The sequence below is a fragment of the Talpa occidentalis genome, unplaced genomic scaffold (genome assembly GCF_014898055.3).
Source record: "Talpa occidentalis isolate TD23 unplaced genomic scaffold, MPIMG_talOcc4v2.1 talOcc4.12, whole genome shotgun sequence".
In the NCBI taxonomy this organism is placed as follows: Eukaryota; Metazoa; Chordata; class Mammalia; order Eulipotyphla; family Talpidae; genus Talpa; species Talpa occidentalis.
In genome coordinates, this window is record NW_023601212.1 from 75,046,740 (window position 1) to 75,070,214 (window position 23,475).

At 46.1% G+C, this 23,475-nt stretch overlaps 1 protein-coding gene across 4 annotated transcripts in view; it reads right to left on the bottom strand.

Moving 5' to 3' along the window:
* GALNT17 (polypeptide N-acetylgalactosaminyltransferase 17) overlaps positions 1-23,216 on the bottom strand; it is a 376,695-nt gene extending 353,479 nt beyond the window's left edge. For 3 of the 4 annotated variants that reach the window (XM_054693583.1, XM_054693586.1, XM_054693585.1), the window contains exons 1-2: positions 22,829-23,216; positions 21,827-22,192 (exon numbers count right to left, since the gene is read on the bottom strand). In XM_054693583.1, the coding sequence (XP_054549558.1) occupies positions 21,827-22,064 (238 nt within the window). In that variant the 5' untranslated portion in view covers positions 22,065-22,192; positions 22,829-23,216. Of the gene's footprint in view, positions 1-346; positions 429-21,826; positions 22,193-22,828 lie in introns of those variants that run through there. The other variant, XM_054693584.1, reaches the window with a different exon arrangement.
* Between the last annotated feature and the right edge of the window lie 259 nt (positions 23,217-23,475).

Genomic DNA, 23,475 nt, shown 5'->3' on the forward strand with positions numbered 1-23,475 from the left:
AACTTCTTTGAAAATGAGTGAACAGCTGAGATGCTGATAAAATACTTTGTCACACCCACTCACTCTCAACGGATTGCCCAGCTATTTAAAATATGTCCTCTTTGTAGTTCCTGTCCCCTCACTGAGTTTCATACTGAAGTCAGAATACACTTTGCAAGTCCCACTTAAGGTTACTTTCCCAATATTTCTCATCTCGCCAAAAATTCCTCTTCATTTTGAAATAGCTCAAGTACATGCATATTTCCCAGCAATATCTAACACCACTCCTGAGAACAGACAGCCAGACACTGGAAGAACTGTCTCGAAAGAGCGGGTTGAATTGGTCTGAGACCCCCCTGGCTCTTACCCATAACTTGGAAATGTTCTGTTTCAGTTCCAAATCCTCTGGCTTGAGAGTGTCCAGCCTTCCGATTCCTGTAAAGTAGATACTAAACACAAATGGGAGTAATGGATTCTGTGAGCAAGGGTGAGATTATAAAATTTGCTGAGTGTCATAAACAAATTGATCCCAGACATGCCTTCAAAAGCATGACCCTCTGAACCCACCCACAGAAGTAACCACTGCGTGCCCTTTGGATGAGCATCAGCTCTTCAGACTTCTCGCTGAAAGATGTAATTTACTACCTGGCCTCCTCCTAACAGGCCTTCAGAACTGATGTTTCTGGAAGAAGGCATTTCTTCCTAAATCATTAATAATTCAATGTTTAAGTGGCAGCAATTCTCTCTCCATCATAAATAAATATTGAGAAATTATCTTCAGCATCTCCCATAGGAATATGAACTAGAAAAAAATACTTCCAAGACTTGCTTTTTCCAACAGAAAAAAATTTGACTCCGAAGTCCAGAACCCTATTTGGCTAATGAATGAGAAAGTAAAAGGCCGTAAAAGCCGGCCAATTTCATTTTCTAAATCTCTTTCCTTCTTCCCATCAGCAACCAAGAACATTTTATTAATAGGTTCCTATCTTCTTCTCCAACAATCTTTTTGGCAAAGCCTCTCTCTTCCTTCTCTTACCCTCTTAGGTCAAGCCCAAATTCAGAATTGCACATCCAAGAGTCACTACACATCTCTGCTTGAACATTTAACAAGCTTCTCAATCTCAACAGATGCTTATCTTGCTCCCAAACCTGTCTCCCTGAAAGGCTTTCCCATCTTTGTGAATGACAACTCCATTCTTCCAACTGATCAGACAAAATACTTCAGAATCAACTTTAACTGCTATCTTCATCTCCTTCCTCTCCTTCCAAACCATCACAGTCATCTTCCCTTTGCTTGGATTACCACAATAGCCCTCAACTCTTACACATTTGCTTATACCTTGTCCCCTGAAACAAGAGTTCTATGAAGCAGGGTGATGTTTTGAAAACATTTGAATTGGAATATGTTACTCCTTTGAATTGAAAACCCTCTAAAATCTCCCTGCATCACTCAAATCAAAAGCCTTAGAATGCCAGTACCAGCAGCATCTCTTCCAGAAGCCTTCTCTGCGGCTGGGTCTGCTAAAGTTTTCTCTCCTCTAGGAATCCACAACATTTCATGTACACCTCCACCAAGTACCAATGATGCCAAGGCTGACTCACCTGTGTCCTCCACAAGACTGTACCTTGAGGGCTCTTTCCTTTAAAATATAGTGGGTGCTCCCTATGTTTATAGCAGCACTATTTACAATAGCTAAGCTTTGGAAACAGCCCAGATGCCCAAAAATAGATGACTGGATCAAGAAGATGTGGTACATATATACCATGGAATATTACTCAGCATTTAAAAAAGATAAACACATGCAATTTGCAGCAACATGGATGGCGCTGGAAGGGATCATGCTCAGCGAAATAAGCCAGAAAGAAAAAGAAAAATACCGGATGGTCTCACTCATAGCAGGAATCTAGAAAACTTAAATAAGGGACCAGGAAAATAAATAACTGTAAGAAAGTGAAAATCAAAATCAACAAAATACTATGAACCAGAGACACTTTTTGGGGGGTGAGGGGCAGGAGGGGAGGGACTGGGGTCAGAATGGGGGGGTTGAAATTGTATGGGGAATATAAAAATAAAATTTATTATTAATTAAAAAAATAAAATAAAATAAAATATAGTGGGTGCTCAGTAAGTGTTCATGGAAGGGATAAAGGCAGGGCTAAATTCATGGGTGACTTCATGAGTCCTGCATTTACATGAGCCCTGGACTTGGCTTAATGCTCTGATGTCACCATCTTGAAAATGGTAATAATTGTCAAACTAGTAGCCAGGTATTTTCATCTTCATTGGGACTCACAAATTCTGTAGCTGGTCCTGTTGGGAGGGAGGGAGGCAAGGAAGGAGGGAAGGATGGATGGATGGATGGACAGGTGAGCTCAATTTATGCAGCATAGTTCAAACTGTCAGAATATAAAGTCATAGCTTTCAAGGGGAATAATTCTGACAATGAAATTTTGTACTTAATCAAGATGTGTGAGTGTGTGTGCATGTGCATGTACATGTGTAAAGGCAAAGGAATAATATAAAACAAGATCCCTAAAAATCTATCATCTATGTACTGTTCCTTAGAGAATATTACTGGGTTTTGAGAAACAAGCAAATTAAGAATTCCAGTATGCAGACATTATAACTTAGAAGTGAAAAAAAAAAAAAAGATGGGGCAGAAAAATATGATCACATAATTAGTGCAATATGGCAATGATTCAAGTATAGATATAATATTAGAACAGACACCTCAGAAACATCAGAATTCTTTGTGTGTACAACAACTGAGAGTATGATAAAGGAGGACCATGAATCAGTGGGAAAAGCAGCATTATTCAATCAATGGGGCTGACAAAACTAAAATAAATGGAAAAGAGCATGTTAGAACCTCAACTCCCAACTATAGTTCCCATATATATTTTTAGATATATACTAAAAATGCAACTTAACTTTCAAATAAAGTGAGGAAAAAGATATGTGAAGATTTTTTCAAACACTGAGTAAGATTAAGCTCTTTGAAATTTAAAATATATACATCCCATTGGGGAAAAAAATAAGCATTAAAAGGTAGGCAATGAGTTTGGAAAGCATAATTGCAATAAACATTAAAGAAAGAATAATTTTTCCATGACATAAAAAGCATGTAAATCAACAATTGAATTAATCAACAGATAACTTCTGTTTAAACAGACAAATCAGAAATTAAAATTTCAAAACAATGCAAATGCAAATGATATTTGGAAAAATGTTCATTCTCACTACCAATCAAGAAAATGCAAGCTAAAACAAGATGTGGTTGTTTATCAAACTAGCAAGGTTTTAGAAATTAGAACATCTATTCACTAGGAAAGAGAATAAGGAAAAACAATGACTTTCACATTCAAGCACTGTTGGTGGAATAATAAACTGACGGCAACCCAATCGAAACCAGTTTAAGAAAAATTATCAAATGACTTAACAGGTCCACACCTTTTTTGACCTAATAATTCCAAATGAGGCTATTTCAACCTGGTTTTACATAAAAGGTTCTGCCTTAAGATGGTCATCTACTCCATTGTTTATGATAAATCTATATCCCTGTCTATAGTGAAGCAAGAAAAGTGACTTATGGTAAAACTATGGCATGAAAATTACAATATTCAATGAAAATTAATGTTTAAAATATGTTCAGTAGGATTTCATTCACCTGAGAAATACAAATACAAAAAAATCATATGCAAAGAATAGTAGGAATAAATCTTGAACACATCAAAAAATATATATATAATGGTTACCAGAGGGAACGGGGGGAAGAAAGGAGGGCCTGGGGAGGGAGGCAGTTGGAGTCTGGGCACGGTGGCCTGGTGGAGGGTGAAAAAAAAGTAATTAATTAATTAAAATAGTAAAAAATCATTTAAAAAGAAAGAAAGCAATCTTAATATACAGAAAACTGTGATCATCAAGCTTGACCTCCTCCTTTGCTTGATACCCCTTTGTGTCCCCCTGTGTAAATTTAAATAAAAATAAAAATTACAACATGTTCAGTAATAGAGAAACATTTATATCAAAATGTCAAAAGGAAATGTAGGGTACAAATGTTTACATAAGAATATGAACTTACGGCCTCCCCTGGTGGCGAAGTGGTTGAGTGCTGGGCTGCGAAGCTACCCGCAGCCTCTGTGGCGCCGGTTCAATCCCTGGCCAGCGGCGAGGGTCCCACATGGCACGCAGACCTCTCCTGCCATGCCCGCTGCTCCCCTCAGCAGTGTATTTCGTCAGTCTACCTGTTCTGTTCCCCGCTCTGTCTCTGGTGAATTCTCTCACCCTCCTGCACTTCTGACTGTACCCAGTGCTTGTATAAATAAACAAACAAACAAACAAATAAATAAATAAATGAAAAAAAGAAAACTCTATTCTAAAAAAAAATAAATAAATAAGAATATGACCTTAAAGATGTAACAAAAAAAAATGTTAACAGAAAAACAAGCAAAATACTGCTACTTTAATGCTACAGAATTATAACAATTTTATTTCCTCATTTCTATTTTTCCCTGTCTCCCCAAGTGATCACAGTGACCAGGATAATTTCATACAAATCACACTCTCTTACTGAATGCCCAGACTAACCGGCTGACGCACTCCGTCACCTCTGCAGAGCATGAGGACAAACACTGTCCACTCTACTAATGGGCACCCTCTATCTGATGGCCTGCCTGTTTCCGCTCTCACCAGTTGAGTTGTAGATGTGCCAACAGCCTGTTGCTTTTTTCCAAACCTCTTCTTGCCAGCTGTGCTTGTTACTGTAATTATATAATTCCATTAAATTACAAAAACTGATGACACTATGAGTGAGAAAAGAAAGAGTGTTATTACGACTCATTGTAAACCAAACTGAGTGCTTCAGAAAGACTCCCATAAAGCTAGAAAAAGGAAGGTATGCAAGTAGGTGAGGGCAAGACAACCAGATAAGATTTGGAGAAATTCACAAGACAGTGGTATCCACCTGCTCATCCCAAATTTTCCTTCCTGAAATCTAGGATATCAGGTCTAATCAGCTTTCCATCACTTTCAGGAACTCTAAGGTGACAGGTCACTTTCTTCAGGAAAGACACATTTGCCCTAAAGGATGAGAAGCTTTGCAAGGAACAAAGAATGAAATGCAGGCCAAGGAAACTTGTGGGTGGGGAGGGAATCAATGCTTTGATTTCAACCTTATTTCAAGAAGACAACAGTGATAGAATAGTGGAGCCCCGACTTGTGAGAGCAGAACTTGGAGGCAGAAATAACTAGGGAGTCAATCCCCCAGTCCCATGAAAGACATGTTGCACCTCTAAGAAGGGGCAGGAGGAAGAGAGGGATCAATAGGAGCTAGCTCTGGATAGTAACTGGGTGTGAGAAGAAAGAGACTGAAGGTATCAGCTTATAAGACCAGAAGATCAATACAACAATAGACTGATTTAGGAAACACCAGAGCAGAAGCAGGTTTTACATAAAAAGGTAAAAACCGTATTCCCAGAATGAATTATATTCAGCCAGATTCAGCTTACCCAACAAAAGACATCCAGATGGTGCAAGATGAAGGCACAGGGTGGGCAGAACAGCCGGCAGCAAGTAATGATCACAGAAGGCACCGTAAGCCCTCAAAGGAGGTGCCAACTGCCTCAGCCACAAAAACACAAACCACTGCAAAGCCAGTTAACTGGGAGAGTAGATTACATTTAGTGTTCTTCCCACAATGAAAAAAGAAAAGATGGGTCCTGCAGGTGTCATTTTATTTTTTTAAAGATTTATTTATTTATTTATTTATTTATTTATTTATTTATTTATTTATTTATACAAGAACTGGGGTACAGGCCAGGTGCATGGGAGGGTGAGAGGATTCACCAGAGACAGAGCAGGGAACAGAACAGGAAGACTGACGAAATACACTGCTAAGAGGAGCAGCAGGCACGGCAGGAGAGGTCTGGAGCACCATGTGGGACCTTTGCCAGCCAGTGGGAATCGAATCAGCGCTGCACAGACTGTGGACAGCTTCACAGCGTGGCACTCAACCACCTGTGCCACCAGGGGAGGCCCTGCAGGTGTCATTTTAAATCTTGAAGTTAAGAGTCAAATACTAAAAATAAAGTTGTGTTGCAAAGTAAAAAAAAAAAAATATACAATCTTTTAGAAGCTAGGAATGTATCAGACATCTCACGTGAATAAAATCATCAAATCCTGGGCCTCTCTGGTGGCGCAAGGGGTTAAGACACAACCTATAAAGCTATCCACAGCCGCTGCAGCACAAGTTCTATCCCCAGCCAGGGAGCTACCCACATAGCATAACAGACCTCTCCTGAGTTGCCCATTGCTCCCCTCAGCAGTGTATTTCAGTCAATCTGCCGGTTCTGTTCCCTACTTTGTCTCTGGTGAATCCTTTCACTCCCCCACACCTCTTGCCTATACCCCAGTTCTTGTATGCATAAATAAATAAATCTTAAAAAAAAATCATCGAATTCTCCCAACAGCCCCATGAAATCAATATTTTACAGATGCAGACGCAGAAACTCAGGGTGATAGCTGCCCTCCAAGAAGTAGTTCACAGCTAAAAAGGCTTTAATGCTTGCCACAAGGCAAGGACTGGAAAGTACTTCAAAGCTTAGGTGTCAATCATTTCAGTGGCTCCTGGCTGCCCATCAGAAGTGCCCACTGAGCTTTGAAAAGGAAGAATTTCCAAGTCAAGTCCTGTCTCCTATCTGCAAAATGAGAGCCACCAGGTTGAGGGATCTGGGAGCTGGCAGCTTTGTCCCCCAAGTTCTCTAAGTCAACAGGAGGCTCAGACAGGCATGGCCACCACTGACCCACTGCACCTGGTCTTGACCAGGGCTCAAACTGTGTGTCCAAGTTAAGACAGAGATAGAAAGTGTGCTCACTCTGGGGAAAGTGAGATGTCGCTTTTCTCCTGTGGTGAGACCAACACTCACACAAGCCACCCTATTTCTCACTCTACTTACTAAAATAAGAGAGGTTTGTGGTATTTAAATTTTCTGGAGAATAACTTTCTAGGTTTGCAGACGAGACTATTATTCATAAAAGCAAATTCTCCAGGTTCCACAAAAAGTAGAAAATCATTTGTCTTTTGTAGAAACAAGCTCTGTCAAACATGCCTGCCTCTGTGAAAAGACCCGACACAATGTAATGTAGGAAACTTTTGGTGTGAGGGTCCATGAGAGGGGACAGGATGTTCGATGTTGGCCAAATAGAGCCCCCAGTTGATGAGCCACAGCGCCAACCACACCTCCTTCTCCCACTTGAACACAGCAACAGAGCATAGAGGTCCAGGCCAAGGCAGACACTTGAAAGATGCCTGAAATTCTTGGCCAGCCTAACCACCACCCCCACCCCACCCCACAGTAGTTAGGCTGTTATCTACAGTCTGCTGGTGGAATATAAACCCGACTTGGAAAAAATCCATTACCTACTTTTAAAGTCTTTAGCACGGTGCTTAGAAGTTGGTGCACAATAAATGTCAGCAAAGGTTATATTTATTAGTTTTCACTGTTACATCATCACCACCATCATCATCAGGAGTTCCCTACTTCTTATGGTGAAGAGGAAAAACAACCTTACATAAGCACAAGGACGTTGGTTTGATGCTATTCCTGTTCCTAACTGCTGTGAAACAAACCATCCAAAAAGGGAGTGGCTTCAAACAACTATTTGTTTATCTCATGAGTTTGTGATTTAGGTAGAACGTGAAGGTGGCGACACTTTGTCCCTGTTCCCCTTGGCATTAGCTGGGGAGGCTGACAGCAGGGGGCGGGCAGGGAATGATTCAGGTGCCCCTGCTCATTTGTCAGGCACCTGCACTGACACTGGATAGAGAGAGCTAGGAACTAAAACAACTGAGACTTCTGGGAGAGCTCTCCCCTCTCCTTCTGGGTAAACTGGAGTTCATCTACATTATGTAATTTGCCCCAAATCTAAGCTTAAGTTAGTCTTGTTAAGTTCCCAAAAGGATGTTTGAGTTTCTATCTATCTAACCAGAAAGTTCATGCTCTGTCCTTTGTAGGGCATCCCCTGGAGGATAGCTGGTGGGGGAGTTGGCAGGGGCGAGTGGCATCTCTGAGCAGTGGAGCAAAGCATTTTTAATGCATTTCAGTAATTGCTCTACCCAAAATGAGGCTTCCCAAACCTATTGCCCAAGAGGTACCCATGAACTTGAGCTCTAAGGAAATCACTTAAGTTCATGAACACTAATTCCTTTCTTACAGGGAAGAGGAAGGACAGGCTGGGATCCCAGTGGACCTGGTGTTGTCAAAGTCCTGCAAAGGGAGTTGAAGCAGCTCCAAGTAGTGACAATGGTGGGGGGTGGGGGTGGATGCAAGTCCTCCACTGGTTGCAGTTTTGACAAGGTGAGATTTGAAAAAGGAGGATGAAGATGAAGAAATTAGGGCAGTTAGCTCCTATACAAGCTACTGAGGAACAGGGAAGGAAAGAGTTTAATTTAAACGGCCCATCAGTAAGTACTGTTTAGATTCTGTTTTCTCCCCAATCTGCTTTGTGCAAGTAAACACAGCCTGAGGGTCCTTCTAGTTTCCCGAGTGTTCACCTTCAGCTAATGAAGGAAAAGGAAAAGCTCTTGAGAAGATATTTCATGAGATTTGTATATTTTAATATTAGTTTTAGCCCCTTTCTTCAAATCTCCTGGAATTAGTTCAATTGCAGTCAGGAAAAAAATTGAAGTGGATTTTAGAGCAACTTGGCAAATTAGCAAAGTTTTTAACATCATTAAAGAGCTCTTAAATATTCTTCCCTGAACTCCATCTTTATCTTTGAATGCATTTCAGTAATTGCTCTAAAGGAAACTGTGGAACTTTGGCACAAACATAAATGTTTGCATGATTTAAAATGCAGTGGCAGCAAAGATCATGATTTTTGTAATTGCTAATTCTTAAGTTAACCTTTTCAAGTTTATCTCATCTTGGAAAATGCCAGTTTCTATCAGCTGAAATTGTAATAAAGACAATGCATAGATTATTTAGTTGTTTGTAATTGCAAACAACTTAGCCATATTTCAGTACTTACCCCTCAGCTCCAGCATGGAGCATAAGTAGAGGATGATTACAATCAGTCCATCATTCTGTAAGTGGAACACTGGGGCACTCAGGAATAAGACTATTTTCTTAAAACCAACAACAAACAGAGAAGTCGGTCTAGAACTAGGTTGTTTTGAATACAACCATCTTTTCAGCTCACTTATGGTTTCTCAATCAATATTTGCTGATCTTATTAATCAAACACAGAGACCTAGAACAGATAGACTGGCCTGTCACTTAGGAACACTGGTATTGCAGGCCTGACTAATCAAATTAGTCAGGATATTTGACACTAGCTGCTGAACATATAAGCTCCAAGAACTCAATGGCTTAACACAATGTTCCAATGCACAGGGACAGGAAGAGAGAATTGGGGAGGAGAGTGCTTTATTCCATGCAATTAATACAAAATGAAGATCCTTTTATTTTGCACAGTATCAAGAGACAGACTCAAAAGCCACCATTGAAAGGTAGAGAGGAGGCACAGAGGACTCCACTTAGACATTTGTGGACCAGGGCTGACAGTGGCAAACATCACTTCTACCTATCTTCCATTGCCAGAACTCAGTCAGAAGATCACTGCCTAACTGAGGGGGATGCTAACAAATAGCCCTGTGCCCAAGAGTAAAAGAAAACTCCTCAATGAATATAGCATTGCTTTTGCTACCCCAATTAGAGCAAGAGCAGTTCTAGGTTGCTTGATATCAGCCTCCCTATCCAGACTCTGATACGGTATAAAGGATACCATGAAAAAACACTTGCCCCTGCTTTCCAGAAAGTACACTAAAATTCTACACTGTGCATTCAAACCCAGGTTTGTAGTAGAGGTCAGGGTAGAGAAAAAGGGTGATGGAGGCAAGAGGCTTTACCATCTGAAGACAAGGGAGCCATTTGCATCAAATATGTGTTGACACACACCATCCAAAACACACACACACACTAAGGTCTGGGCCCTTGGCCAGAGGGTGCAGCTCCTCTTGAAGTCATGGTATCCATTAAAAAATAACCAAGATTACCTGGATCTTGCCCAATTAAAACCATCATGGTATCAATATGTGGACATGGAATGGTAGGGAGGACACAGGCAGAAGTCAAGGACAAAGCTTGCCTGAGGTCTGTTGAGAGTCACCCAAAATAAAGAAGAAATTAACAATGTGCATTTGTCAGCACTCATATGCTAATTTCCTTGCAAATATAAGCAAAGTCTTTTAATTAACTTAATATCAATTTCACTTTTCTCACATTTTGTTCTAATTATGGGCTTGATTTAAAGCTCACACAGCATAATTTAGAGCCCTAGAATTAACAGCTTTACAACTTTACACACTAGTAACTGCTAAACCTGAGGGAAGTAAGGTTCCCTGCCTCCAACCTGTCACTGCGTCCCCATACACATGTCTTTGCAATCCCTGAATCAGCCACCAAGGGACATCGGGACTGGGCTCCACACCGGGGAGTCAGTGAGCTCTAATATCACAAAGGAAGACACAGACAGGGAGCTGGTGAGCCCCTGTTTTGTGCAGATCTCAGCCTACCCCCAGTGATGCTAATGGCTGGGCGTGTCTGGGGCACACACCTGGACCAGCAGTGCTTATGGGGAGACCCCCACAGACATTTCCCTAATGGAATCCATGATGTGGTTGGACCTGCCCCCCTGATTCTGATTATGACTGCTAGTCACACCTCAACCCACAGGGAATTTTGAGAAAACATGGTTTCTCACTGTGAAAATGAATAAAGGAAACAACAACTAAGTGCAGTCAGGAAGACCTGTAGAGAGACACTCACACTCTACCACTCTAGTCAATTACCCCAAACAGGAAGAAGCACAGACCCCTCACAGGAAGTATAACCACTCTACTGCTCTAGTATTCCAGCAGAAGGCAGGGAAATTTCCTTCTCCCCCAGCACAAGTCCAGCCAATGAGAAGCCATCATCACCTGAATTCTTCTTTTCTCCAATGAATTTGCATTTTCTTCCTGCTGATGACTTCTTGTCCTGCCCTTCTTTCTATAAAAGCCTCCCATCTCATATAACTGCTCCAAGCATCTCTCTGTCTGATTTATGTTAAATGACTTATAAATCATTTAACAAAGTCAATTAGACCTTCAAATTTACTCAGTTAAATCTTGATGTTTAACATTATGTGTAGGTCCTAGATGGTACATAGCACCCCCTGGGCCAAGCAGCAAGGTGTGTGTGTGTGTGTGAGAGAGAGAGAGAGAGAGAGAGAGAGAGAGAGAGAGAGAGAGAGAGAGAGAGAACAAACACACAGACCTGGGTTCTGTCTCTATTAGGGTTGAGGAAGGGGTGCAAAGGGTTATATGGGTTCACTCCTGAATGATGAATTTTAAAACTAAGCATGGGGATCTACAGCACGGGGAAGGCAAAGCTATGTGACTCATGTAGTCAACTATCTAGGTTATCCAGGGCTCTCTAAAAGGGAAACTTCATGGCTTGGGTGGTCTGGATCTCTGTCTAGTTATGTGGCTGGCAAGACATTTATTCTAGATAGATGTCTCTGAAATGGATACCCTGGCAATCAAAGTTTGTCAGGCACTTATTACAATTTCTAAAATCTTATTACAGTCAATAATAATTTTAATTACACTAGAGTGTCTCTGGACAACTCGTGTATTGCTGATTTTCAGGTTTTTCATATGTAAAATGGATATAACAATATAACTAGATTTGACATAGAATTAAGTTACACAAAATACTTGTTATGTATGAGGTAATAAAAATACTGTGTATTGTAAACTATGGTATAGGCATGTATGTACAAGTGCGAGATATTGCATTGCATCAAGTCTAAGATGCCTTCAGCCATAAGCTGCACTGTTTTTATGTACCCATGGGGGGAAGTGCTACCAATTAAGCTAGGACATGTCACAGGTTGTAAAATGAATCTCAGTTTCAGAGCTATAAAAATGTGTATCCTAGTACTAGTACTAACAATGTTAGTACTAACAATGTTTATATGGTAGTTTTAATCTATGGAATGTCTTCAAGTCAAATCCAAGTTAACCAGAATTCCTAAAGACTTGAATATTCTATTTAATTGAATTTCTAGGTAGCAAGGTGTCTTGCTTCCTTTTAATATTCCCCCAAAACAAATTAGGAGTACAGAGGGTCTAGCAAACATGATGGCCTCTCAATGCAAACACCATTCATCCTCACCTTCTCTTTGCCTCCATTATACTTATCTGCTCAGGAAAACAACTATTCCCCTGAAGTTTTGTCCTGTGACCATTTTCTGAAGCACATGTGGAAGCTAGAGACACTTCTGGGAAGCTTTTCTTTCCTGATTAAGCAATATGAGTAACAAATACTGTATGACCTCATTTCTATGTGGAATATTAAAAGGCATAAAACCAAAAAAGACTGGTGGCTGCCAGATGCAGGGCGTGGCAGATAGGTGAAATGAGTAAAGGGAGTCAAAACATACAAGCTCACCTATAAAGTAAATGTCATCGGGATGTAGCATACAATACCATGGGTAACCCTACATAACCTGAGAAAATAGCTCTTAAAAGCACTCAGCATAAGAAAAAAAATTGTAACAGTGTGTGGCAAGAGATGATGACAAGAATTATTGTGGCAAACATTTTATAATATGAACAAATATCAAATCATTATGTTACGTACCTAAAATCAACATGTTTATTATGTCAATTGTAGCTCCAGTTCCTAGAAACAGAGCAGAACTAGAACCCAGTCTCCTGATCAATGTATTTTCTACCAGGGAGATAATGCACCTAATAATCCATGTATAGCCATAAGACACCCTCAGTACACACTAATCACACAATTAGCCATTGTGTATGTGGCTAGGATGGAAGGAGGCTCTTGTGGAACCCTGCTCCCTATTAACTGTCAGCACGTTCGTGTGTTGGTGTCTGGACACGGCCGCCTGTAATTACAGCAGCAGTTTATTACTCATGCATGGCAAGGCTGAGGTTCTGCAGTTAGCAACGACAGGGACATTATTAAAAGGGAAAACTTCTCTATCAGTGGCTAAGCTGATTGTCATCCACATGTCAGAGCAGCCTAAAGACTTGTGAGGAACAGTAACTAAGGCAGAAAAAGGTTCATCTAGTCCTGCATTTTTCAAAGTGTAACAGAGGGGTGGAGGGAAGGTGAGAGGCTGCCCTGCTGGGGAGCAATCTATGTGCTTCTTCAAGGTTCCTGTCTCCCCATGGGAGCTGGTTCCCCTGAACTTCTGGGCTCCACCTTGTGGCCCCTTCAGGAGCTGCTGAGGAAGTAGGCCCTGTCCAGCAACAGGGCACTCCAGTTGAATGCACAAGGGGCAGGAGGATCCAGAAGCCTGATGGTGGCCTCAGAAGCAGACCCGTAGAAACCTGCCGCAGCAGCCTCAGCTGCAAAGCCCTGCATGCAGTGGCTGCTGCAGTGGCAGCTGGGGTGTCATCTGAGAGCGGCAGGGGAAGAGGCAGGGGAGACTGGGTTTGGAGTAGGCGACTCCTCCACCCTGTAGGGCAAGCATGCAAGGTCGACCAGGAGGCAGGGAACCAAGCACACCAGGCTGGAGGCCGCCTTCCAGCCCCCGTGAATGGATACACCCATTCTCTCAATCTCGTATAGTCCCACAGTCTCGCCTCAGAGTGACGCTGCCCTTTCATCCCTCCCTTCTGGGCCCAGGTGTGCACGCCTACACGTGCGTATGCTCACGTCCCTGGGTCCATAATCATGGGAGCAGCTGGAAAAAAGCCTGCTTCACTTCCTTTACCCTACACACCCTCATCACCATGGCCAGACTCTCTCCAGCCCAGGCCCTTCCTCTTTGGCTCCGAGGGGCAGGGGAAGCAGGAAGGGACCACCAGGAACTGCACAAGCTTACGGCCCAGCTAAAATCTGCAGTGCGCATCATGAGGAGGCCAATACCTACCAAAGGGGGCTTTTCCTCAGAAATAAGCTGCTCTGGGAATAGGGGGTCACTGAGTGGATGGAACAGAGGACATAGAGGTAAGGACCCAGGAGGACTGGCAAGAGAATCCCTCAGGCTCCGCACAGGAAGGGCTGTCCTGGCTGGATATGGAAGTATGGAAGCAACAGGAGTTAGAGAAAGGTGAGGCTGGGAGCTGGTGGGCCTCAATAAAGTTGAGGACATTGGGAGAGGCGACAGACAGCTGGGGGCGTGCACTCAGGACACAGCTCCCCAGATCTTCATGGTGGATTTATATATTTTATAGATTTTTTTAAAGATTTTTTATTTATTTATACAAGAACTGAGGTACAGGTTAGAGGCGTGGAAGGGTAGAAGATTCACCAGAGACAGAATGGGGAGCAGAACAGGCAGACAGACTGAAGGCACCACTGAGTGGAGCAGCAGGAGAGACAGGAGAGGTCTGCCACGCCATGTGGGTTTCTCCCTGGCCGGCCGGGAATCGAACCCATACTACAGAGGCTGCGGTCAGCTTCATAATGCGGCGCACAACCCGCTGCACCACCTGGGAGGCCAGGATTTACATATTTTAAAGGAAGCAAGTTGAGGTGCTGACTATTAGTTTGGGATGTGGCCAAGGAGAGGGCTTTAAGCCCCTGAAGGTAGGAGGGCTAGTGAAGTCCTAAACCAGAGTCCTGGTCAGGCCAGCGATGCCAGGACCTTAGACCCACTGCTGAATTCTGACCTACTGTCCCCCTACTCACACACATGCTGAACACCAAAACAATACAAATCCCAGTGACCTGGTCATCCAGTGGCTCACCACATCAACAGAACTACGTGCAAATCAGTCTGGTACTCCAAGCAGCCCCCACCTGGGCCTACAAAAAGCTGCACTTGGTCAACAGGCTCCTGCACACAGGAGCCTAAAGTCCCCGCACATATTGCTGCCTCTAAGCCATTCCCTTCGCCAGTCACCCTACAGAGTCCCAGTCCTGGGCCCTGGATGTCGATGATTTGCTCCACGTCAGATCCCCAGGTGTTTTCACTGCTTGACTCCTATGATCCATGTGTCAAAACCTGAGTTCTCTTGTTCAAAAACAAGACTCATTGGTTAAACACCTACTTTGTGAAGTTCAAGCCTCACCTCTTCCCTACACATTCTAATATTCTTCTGGGACCTAGTGGACACCTGGCAAAACTCTCAGTTCATCTTTCCAACTAAACCAAAAGGTCCAGGCAGACACGATGTTCTAAGTGCTCTGTATTCCTGGCAGCCAGCCCACACTTAGCAGTGAGGGAGCCTCTGTGAACAGAGGGGAATGAGAGTCGACACGACGAGGCTGTTATTTCTTCTCCTAGACCCCAAAATGCTTAAAGGTGTCACTCCTTGAAGCAAGCAGAAGAGGGAGGAGGTAGGAACAGGAAAAAGGAAACCGAGTTAAGCCTCAGATAAACACAGAAAAGGATCCCATATAAAGAATCCATGAAAGTTAGATCAAAAAAACCTTCCTCTGATCCCTCTAGATAGTTGTATCAGAGATAATAACAACCATACTTGGCCATGAAGCATCACTAGCTATTCATGCATCCAGAAATGGGCTGGTGCCATTCTCAGCATTGGGGAGATGTGAGGGAGCTGCCTGCTGGCCAGGTTTCTCTGTCAAAAGCTCTGCGTTCTTGTAATATGGATGGAGCTGAAGAGATAATGCTAAGTGAGGTAAGTCAGGAGGAAGATAAATACCAGGTGGTAGCACTAACAAGTGGAATAGAGAGAAACCAAACTAAGAACCGGAGAAAGACAACCTTTAAAAGCTAACCCTTGCGGGCCTCCCCTGGTGGCACAGCGGTTGAGTGCTGGCTTGTGAAGCTGCCGGGAGCCTCTGCGGCGCCAGTTCGATCCCTGGCCGCCGGCGAGGGTCCAGCATGGTACAACAGACCTCTCCTGCTGCCCATTGCTCCCCTCAGCAGTGTATTTCGTCAGTCTGCCTGTTCTGGTCCCCTCTCTGGCTCTGGTGAGTTCTCTCACCCTCCCGTGCTTCTTACGGTACCCGGTGCTTGTATAAGTAAATAAAACAAATCTTTAAAAAAAAAAAAAAAAAAGGCTAATCCTTGCATACAACAGCCAAGTAGGAAGAGAACAGAATGAACTCCGGTGGTGGGTACCTTATGGTGTGAGACCTGATGGAGAGAATCCTGATGCAACCACAATATAAATATTAAGTAATGAAAAAAAAAAAAAAAAACCTTTGCATTCTCCCAGCTGCTACATGTCAGGCCTCAAGGCTCATGCTGGGCATTCTGAGTCCTGACTCATCCTGACTAACCATAAGCCCATTTCACTGTTGAGAGGTGAACTGATGTGTTCAAAGTAATCCCACTAATAACTAACAGAACAAGAAATTAAACACTGTCTATCTGATGCCCAAATGTCTCTTTCTTCCAATATTATATTCTTGGAGACTAATCTTAGGTTATCTAATCTTAGGTTGTTTGTTCATTCAATAAACCTTGCCCTATTCCTTCTGCTGTTGTCACTCTTGGCTCTAATTACTGAGTCTTCTTCCTGTCCGCAAAGGACACTCTAATTTGGCAACAGCAAAAGTCAGAGGGTTAGGTTTCTTCCTCAAGAATGGCACCAGCAGCCTCTCCCTGCTCCCTTGGAGCTGATGGGCAGCCGCTGCCCCTGCCGGAGGGTGCCTGTCACACACACTGGCCAACACAGCGGAGGACACAAGAAGGGGGCCGCCCATGTCTCCTGAGGAGCCAGCTGCCACCAGATGCTATCAGTCAGTTGTAAAAAAATGAGTTTCCTCCAGAACCCAGACCCTGGCTTTGCATACGTGGGCCCCTGCCTGGCACAGAGCCCCACAGAGGGCCACATACAGCAAGCACCAGCACTACATGCAAAGGTTCTCCCTGCCCAGGTTTCCTCCTGCCTCTCATAGGAGTGAGTGATTTTAACCTGTACCTCTGCCCTCACCTCTCCCCCTCTTACCTCCAACCCTTTGGAAATGCTGATACCACCCAGCTCTCCAGGCTGCTGGAGCACAGCCAGTACCCAGCACACTGAAGCAAGGGGAAACAGCTCCAGGCCAGCTCCGGCATCCATGAAGAGATGTTTTCCAAACACTACCCCTCTCTTTCTGGCCCACCCTGGAGTCTGAGAGCAAGCCTCCACCTCTTCCCTCTGTCCTTAGGTGTCAGGCTGGGTGAGCCCACTGGGTTACGTGGGGATGTTCTGGTTTGCTACCGCTCAGACTCCAGCTTTGTCTGCTTGTGTGGCTTGGGGGCAGGACTTACGATAGGTAATTTTGACTTCTCTCCATTCCCACAAAGATTTTCAATTTCTTCAAGCAACTGTGCTTCTATTCAATATCCTTCTGAAATCTAAATTTGGAACCTAACCTGAATCAATTGCATTACCTTTTACGCCAGAGCCGCCGTGGGCTCACTAGGACGTGTGCCCTTCCAATTCACTGCACTGGGCCCCTGGTAAGGGAAGGACACCAGCCAGAGCTCAGGGACTTAAGGGACAAGAAAAACACCAGCCCCCTCCACCACCCTCACCCTCATCAGGAGGGTGCCAGACACACCAGAGTATCAGGACTCGTGGCTCTGCCCTTCACTGTGCCATCCTGACTAAGTCACAGTGTCTCTGTCTCTCAGATCGAAAATGACAGAAACAAGAAACTACCTCAGAAGGTGACAGAAAATCAAATGTCATAAAGAGTTACATGGGAATTCTAACAAGAAATCTGTCCACCCCAGGTCCATTTTCCTAATGCTACTAAGAAACCTCCAAGCCACCATTTCTTAAACTGTTTAACACAGTCTCATTTTCCTCTGTATAATTGTTTTAGATTTTTCCAAATCTTCTACAGTACGTCTGAATTAATTTTATTCTACAAAAAATGAATAAAAAACCATATGGCCATTATAAAATTAAACAGTCAAAGAAACTATACTAACAAGGGGTTAAAATCCAAGATAGCTAAGAAACGTACACAATTTAACAATAATTAAAAAAAAAAACTAATTAATAAATGGGCAGTAGCCTGAATAGACAGTTCACCAAAGAGGAGACCCAGAAGGCAAACAGATACATGGGAAAATGTTCATCAGCACTTTCATAAGGAAGATGCTGGTCAAAACCACAATGACACATCATCTCACACCAGTGAGAATGGCATCTATGATAAAGGCCCTCAACTAGTGCTGAAGAGGATGGGGAGAAAGGAACCCTGTTACACTGCTGTGGGGGTGGGGTGTAGTTTGGTGCAAGCCTTACTGTGATTCGGCAGGAAGCCACTGGACAGGGAACCTTTCTAAACAGAGCTGGAGCTGCCTGCGCTCTGTAGACTGGAGGGCAAGAAACCAGAGACAGGGCGCTGGGTTAAAGGGCACTGCTGCCAGTCCAGGGCTTTAACGGAAAGAATGCTAGAGCAGATGCAAGAGAGTTTAGAAAGGGAAAGAACTCATTGCCATGTGTTTCCTCCTCCAGGCCATCACCACCACTTTCTCTAAAGTGTCCTTCACAGGCTATATCAAGAAAAACAAAACAACAACCTGTAACTGCTTCAAAAGGAAGGATTCAGGACCTTGGCGTGGAGAGGCTTTTTTTTTTTTAAGATTTATTTATTTATTTATACAAGCACTGGGTACAGACAGAAGCACAGGAGGGTGAGAGAATTCACCAGAGCCAGAGCAGGGAACAGAACAGGCAGACCGATGAAGTACACTGCTGAGGGGAGCAGTGGGTGCAGCAGGAGAGGTCTGCACACCGTGTGGGACCCTCTCCGGTGGGCAGCCAGGGATCGAACCGGCACTGCAGAGGCTGCAGGCAGCTTCGCAGCCCAGCATTCAACCACTGCACCACCAGGGGAGGCCTGAGGCTGGTTTTGAGCAAAGCTGGCTCACCCCTCACCATGCCCTAGTCCAGGGGGCCTCCCCCTGAGGATTCTCAAAGAAACGTGTTTCCTCAGCGATGGTTGTGCTCACAGCCAGGTGGAGGTGACTCCTTCATGTCTGGAACTTTCCACAAGAAAGGTTTGAGAAACCTGAGCAACCTTAAAAAGGCCAGCTCCTACTCTACAGCCAAGTGGCTGTGTTCCTATTGTGTATCCCATAGCCACCTCTAGAGAACCTTCCATTAATTCCTGAGGAATAAAAAACACTGCAGTCAAGGTTTCCTATTCCTTCAGGATGGAGGGATGAAGGCATGAAGACAGGCTGTAGGACAGGTGGAAAGAAAGCTCAGGTCTCACCACCCAAGCACTGAGAGGCCTTGCCTCCCTCCACCCACCTTTCCACTGCAGTCAGCACTCCCAGAAGACCTAGCACATCAACAGGAGGGACATGCATTACCCAAAACATGCATAGGCAAAGGATAGAGCCCTGGGGTTGGGATGGGAGACAAGAGGGTGATTGCCATTTCCAGACTTCTCCTGCTCCTTCATCCAGGTTCATATTTGTACAAATTGCACTTGGCAGTTTGGAAGATAGAATCTGCTAGTTGCAACTTGAACTCCTGGCTTCCCCAGGAAAAACTCTCAACCCAGCTATCCTGCTCGCTCCTCCTTAGAGGCCACAAATCAAGAAAACTCAGCCTTCCACTCCACAGGGTCCAACCCAGCCAGTCCCAAGTGCCAGATGCCCTCTCCAAGAGAATTGCTTATATGGCAGAGGCACAAAGCAAGAAGTCAAACCTCCAGCCCATGTGAAACAAGCTCTCCATTTCCAAGAAGTCCCCACCTCCACCCCACAGCTGGCATGGGCAGGCGAGCAGTGCTTCACTCTGCTTACTCCAGGCAAAGAGGGTAGTGGGCCATGGTCCAGCCCACAAGCTTGTCAGAGATGCAAAGTCTCAGGACCCCACCCAGAACTACTGAATCAAAGGTTTTGGGCTTAGAAATCTGTGGCTGCACACGGCTTTCAGGTACACCAGACTTTGACACACTGGTGCAGCAGCTAAGCTTGATTCTGGGGGAGTCCAGGTTCAGTCCCCAGTTCTCTGCTCCCTAGCTCAGTGACTGTGAGCAAGCTGCTCGAGGGGAGGTATCAGCACCTACTTCCTAGGGTTGAGGTGAAGACAACAGGAGTCTTGCAAGTCCATGACACTTAGAAAATTTATTTTGAATGTTACTGCCCCTATTTGGGGCATTTGGGGGTGTCGCTAGATCATATTTAGTGTCCTAACAAACTTATACTAAAATGACTCGTGTCCCTGGGTGAAGCCTGACAGTGAGGGAACCCAGGCTTTCCTGCACAATCTCTTCTGGGTCCCATGGGCATGTCTATGGCAGCCATCTGTGTAGAATAAGGTCCTCCCCATAAGCTCCTAATTCCTTCAGAAAGGAGCTGTGGGTTTTGTTCCACTCTGTGCTTTAGTTGTTCAACACTCCAGAGAAATAGCTTCCTTGGGACGCTGGTGGGCTATGCTGGTGGGCTACACTGACAGTCAGGTCACGCTCTCTACAGGGGTCTGGAGATGGGGGATTACAGCTTCCACTGCAGACACAGCTTTCCCAGGACACTTGTTGAATGACACTGAGAGAAGACTAAGGTGTCCTTTCAGTGGGCACTTGGAGATCCAGCCACATTCCACTGGAAGTACTCAAAGGGAATCTTGGAAAGCAGGAAGACAATAGTCTGGGGTCACCATTCTCCCCGTCATCAGGCTGGTTCCTCACCCCAACTACAGGGAAGACTGCTGAGCCTCATCTTCCCAATGTAGAATGGGATACAAGTATTGGTCTGTATTCATAGCTAAACACATTCCTTTTGTCATCAAACTTAATATTCCTTATAGTTAGGAGTCAGTGAACAGAGGTGCTCAAGAACATAGGCTCTGAGGCCAACCAGACATGGGGTTCTGAGGCCCCACTACCACTTACCAGCAGCAAATGACCAAGCAATTTATTTAACCTCTAAGCCTCGTTTTCTCATTTCTGATATGGGAACAAGTGAACATACTTGTAATAAGGACCCAGAACACACTGGCAATAAGCCTACCAGTTATTATAATCTTTATGATAACCTGTAATTCTGGAGCCACCATGAGAACACAAATCCGAAGTTCAAGAAGAAGGTAGCAACCCTGGAACTGCGCTGGTGAGCCACCTATGAAATCTGGAATGCTGCCTGTACTCAGGTAATCCACACTCTGACCTTGGAGGTAGCAGGTGACCCATCTGTCCCAGTAGCACAGGTGATTAGGACACATAAGTCTCCCTCTTATCCTGGAGCTGAGAGCATTTTAGATGGGACAGACACTGACAACCCTCACGGGACACCTGGCTTTGCTACAATCAGTAAAAATCTGCTTCCCCAGCCCACCGTTAACTTTAATAATCAGCCTTGAGTAGTTCCAGGGAAGAGAATGGGTGTATTTTTATTAGTTGTCTCCACCAAGGCGATGGGGTGGGAGGAATCCTCATTATTAGCTGTGCAGGATCATACAGAGGTCACATACTCATTCAACTTAATATCGAAGCACATTACCTCCAGATCTGAGGTTTTATCTTTGTGAATATTTAAGCCCATTAATGCCCTGCTCTGTGAGACCCTGCTAAACACAAAGCTGTAAGAGATATCTCCTCCCTCCGTGCCTCCAGTCCCACTTGGGGAGATTAGTTTCTGCACTTGCTTTGGCACCTGCAGGTAATGAGTCCTGCAGGCGGGACCTAGAGCCAACGATAGAAACTTAAGGCTCGGGCACAGAAAAGCAGCAGGATTTTTTTTTTTTTCCCAGCAGCCCCAGCCTCCTAGCAGAGATGTGAGGGAGGGCACGACAGGCCAGCCAAGAAGTGCCCACTCCCAGGCAAGGGGCAGAGGGCCCCCCAGGGCTTACCCTGGTGCCAAACCAGCTCAAGTCAGAGTCACCGGCACTGCGCGAGTTCTTACCATTCAGTTGCCGGTAGACGATGTCCTCCAGCAGAGAGAGGCGCTTCAGGACCGCATCCTGGATGGGGCTGGCGCTGTGCGCGCTGAGGTTGGCCGCCTCCGCGCGCGGCCGAATCTCGTGGAAGGTGTCTCCACCGCGCACCGCGATGGGCCGGCACTTGGCCAGGAAGATCACGAAGCCGGCCACTGCAATCAAGTTCAACACCAGCAGCACTTTCACTCTTCTCAGTGAAGCCATCAAACACGCCCGACTGGCCCTCGCCTCGGACCTGCGCCCCTCGGGCTCCGGCGAGGCGTGGGGCAGCCAGAGGCAGTGCAAGCCTCACACTCTGGACGGCGGGCAGCGCGATGCTCGGGCAGCGGAGGCTGTTGAGAACACCGGGCGGTTAGGGGGAGAAAGGAATCGCTCACATGGAAGCCCTCGACCTGCAGAAGTGCTCCCCAAGATGCCTGCTCAGTCCACAGCGCGCGGCCCCTTCCAGGCGCTTCTACTTCTTGGCGAAGGGCCGGCGATCTCTCTCTCCGCTACACCAGCAAGTGGTTCGCCGCTGGACCTCGCGCCGACAGGAGCGAGGCTGTGGACTCAGCGGAGCTCCAGGACCCGCGGGCCGGCAAGGGGAGCTGCCCTGGCGCCACGGCAGGAGCCGCGCGCAGGTGCCCGGCTCAGGGGGTTGCCACCCGCCCGCTCCTGTGCGCGCCGCGCCTCGGGCCACACAGCCACCACCCTCGTCCGCAGGCGGCCGTCGCGGCACGCGGCCGGCTGTCTTCAGCCAAGGACCCTCACCCCGGGGTGGGCGTCTTTGTCCCGCTCACCGACCCAGTCCACCACACCGGGCAGCGGTAAAGCCCGCACCCGGCTCCCGCATCCTCGCGGCTCCGCAGTCACGCTCAAGTCTCAACGATTCTCAAAGTGGGGGCAGCACTAGTGGGCAGGCGATGGAGACGAACGCGACGTCCTCTCTACCCCTCGGCTGGGGACACCCCACCCCGCACCAAACTCACCAGCGCGCACGGCGCTGCGGACTCGCAGACACGTTCCAAGTCCCAACACCACGCAGTGAGCCTTTGGGGCCTGCCGGTCGCACTGGCCTCTCAGAGCTGGTGTGTCGGGAGGCTGGCCGGAAGGAGGAGTCGGACCTCAAAAGTCACAGCAGTTCTCTACCCGCCTCCAAAAACGTCGCGGGGAGCGCCGCGGGGAGGGACGCGCGCCGGCGCACCCTCCGCTCGCCAGCACCGGCTGCGCGGCTCGTCCCGTGCCCGGAGGAGCCAAACGCCAAGTCTCCTAATTGGCGGACGCAGTGATCCAGCCGCTGCGGCACCGAGAGCCCACACAGCCCCGAGGATGGAGAGCCGCGAGGGGACGCGCAGGTGGCCGCGGAGGGCGGGGCGCGGCCCGAGGGGACCGGCTGCAGCGCCAGCTCCTCCTCCGCCGCCCCAGGCCACCCCTCTCCCCGCGAGCTCGTCGGCCGCTGCCGCCCGCAGGCTGCTGGGCGCACAGCTCCCCGGCTCGCCAGCTCGTGCGCGCGCACCCGGAAAGGGTGGGGGCGCCTGGAGAGTAGGGACCACGCGGGATGGGGGCCAGTCAAGTCATGTTGGCTGCTGCCGGCTTGGTGGAGGGACCCTTTGGTTCTCAGCACTCCTGGAGCGGA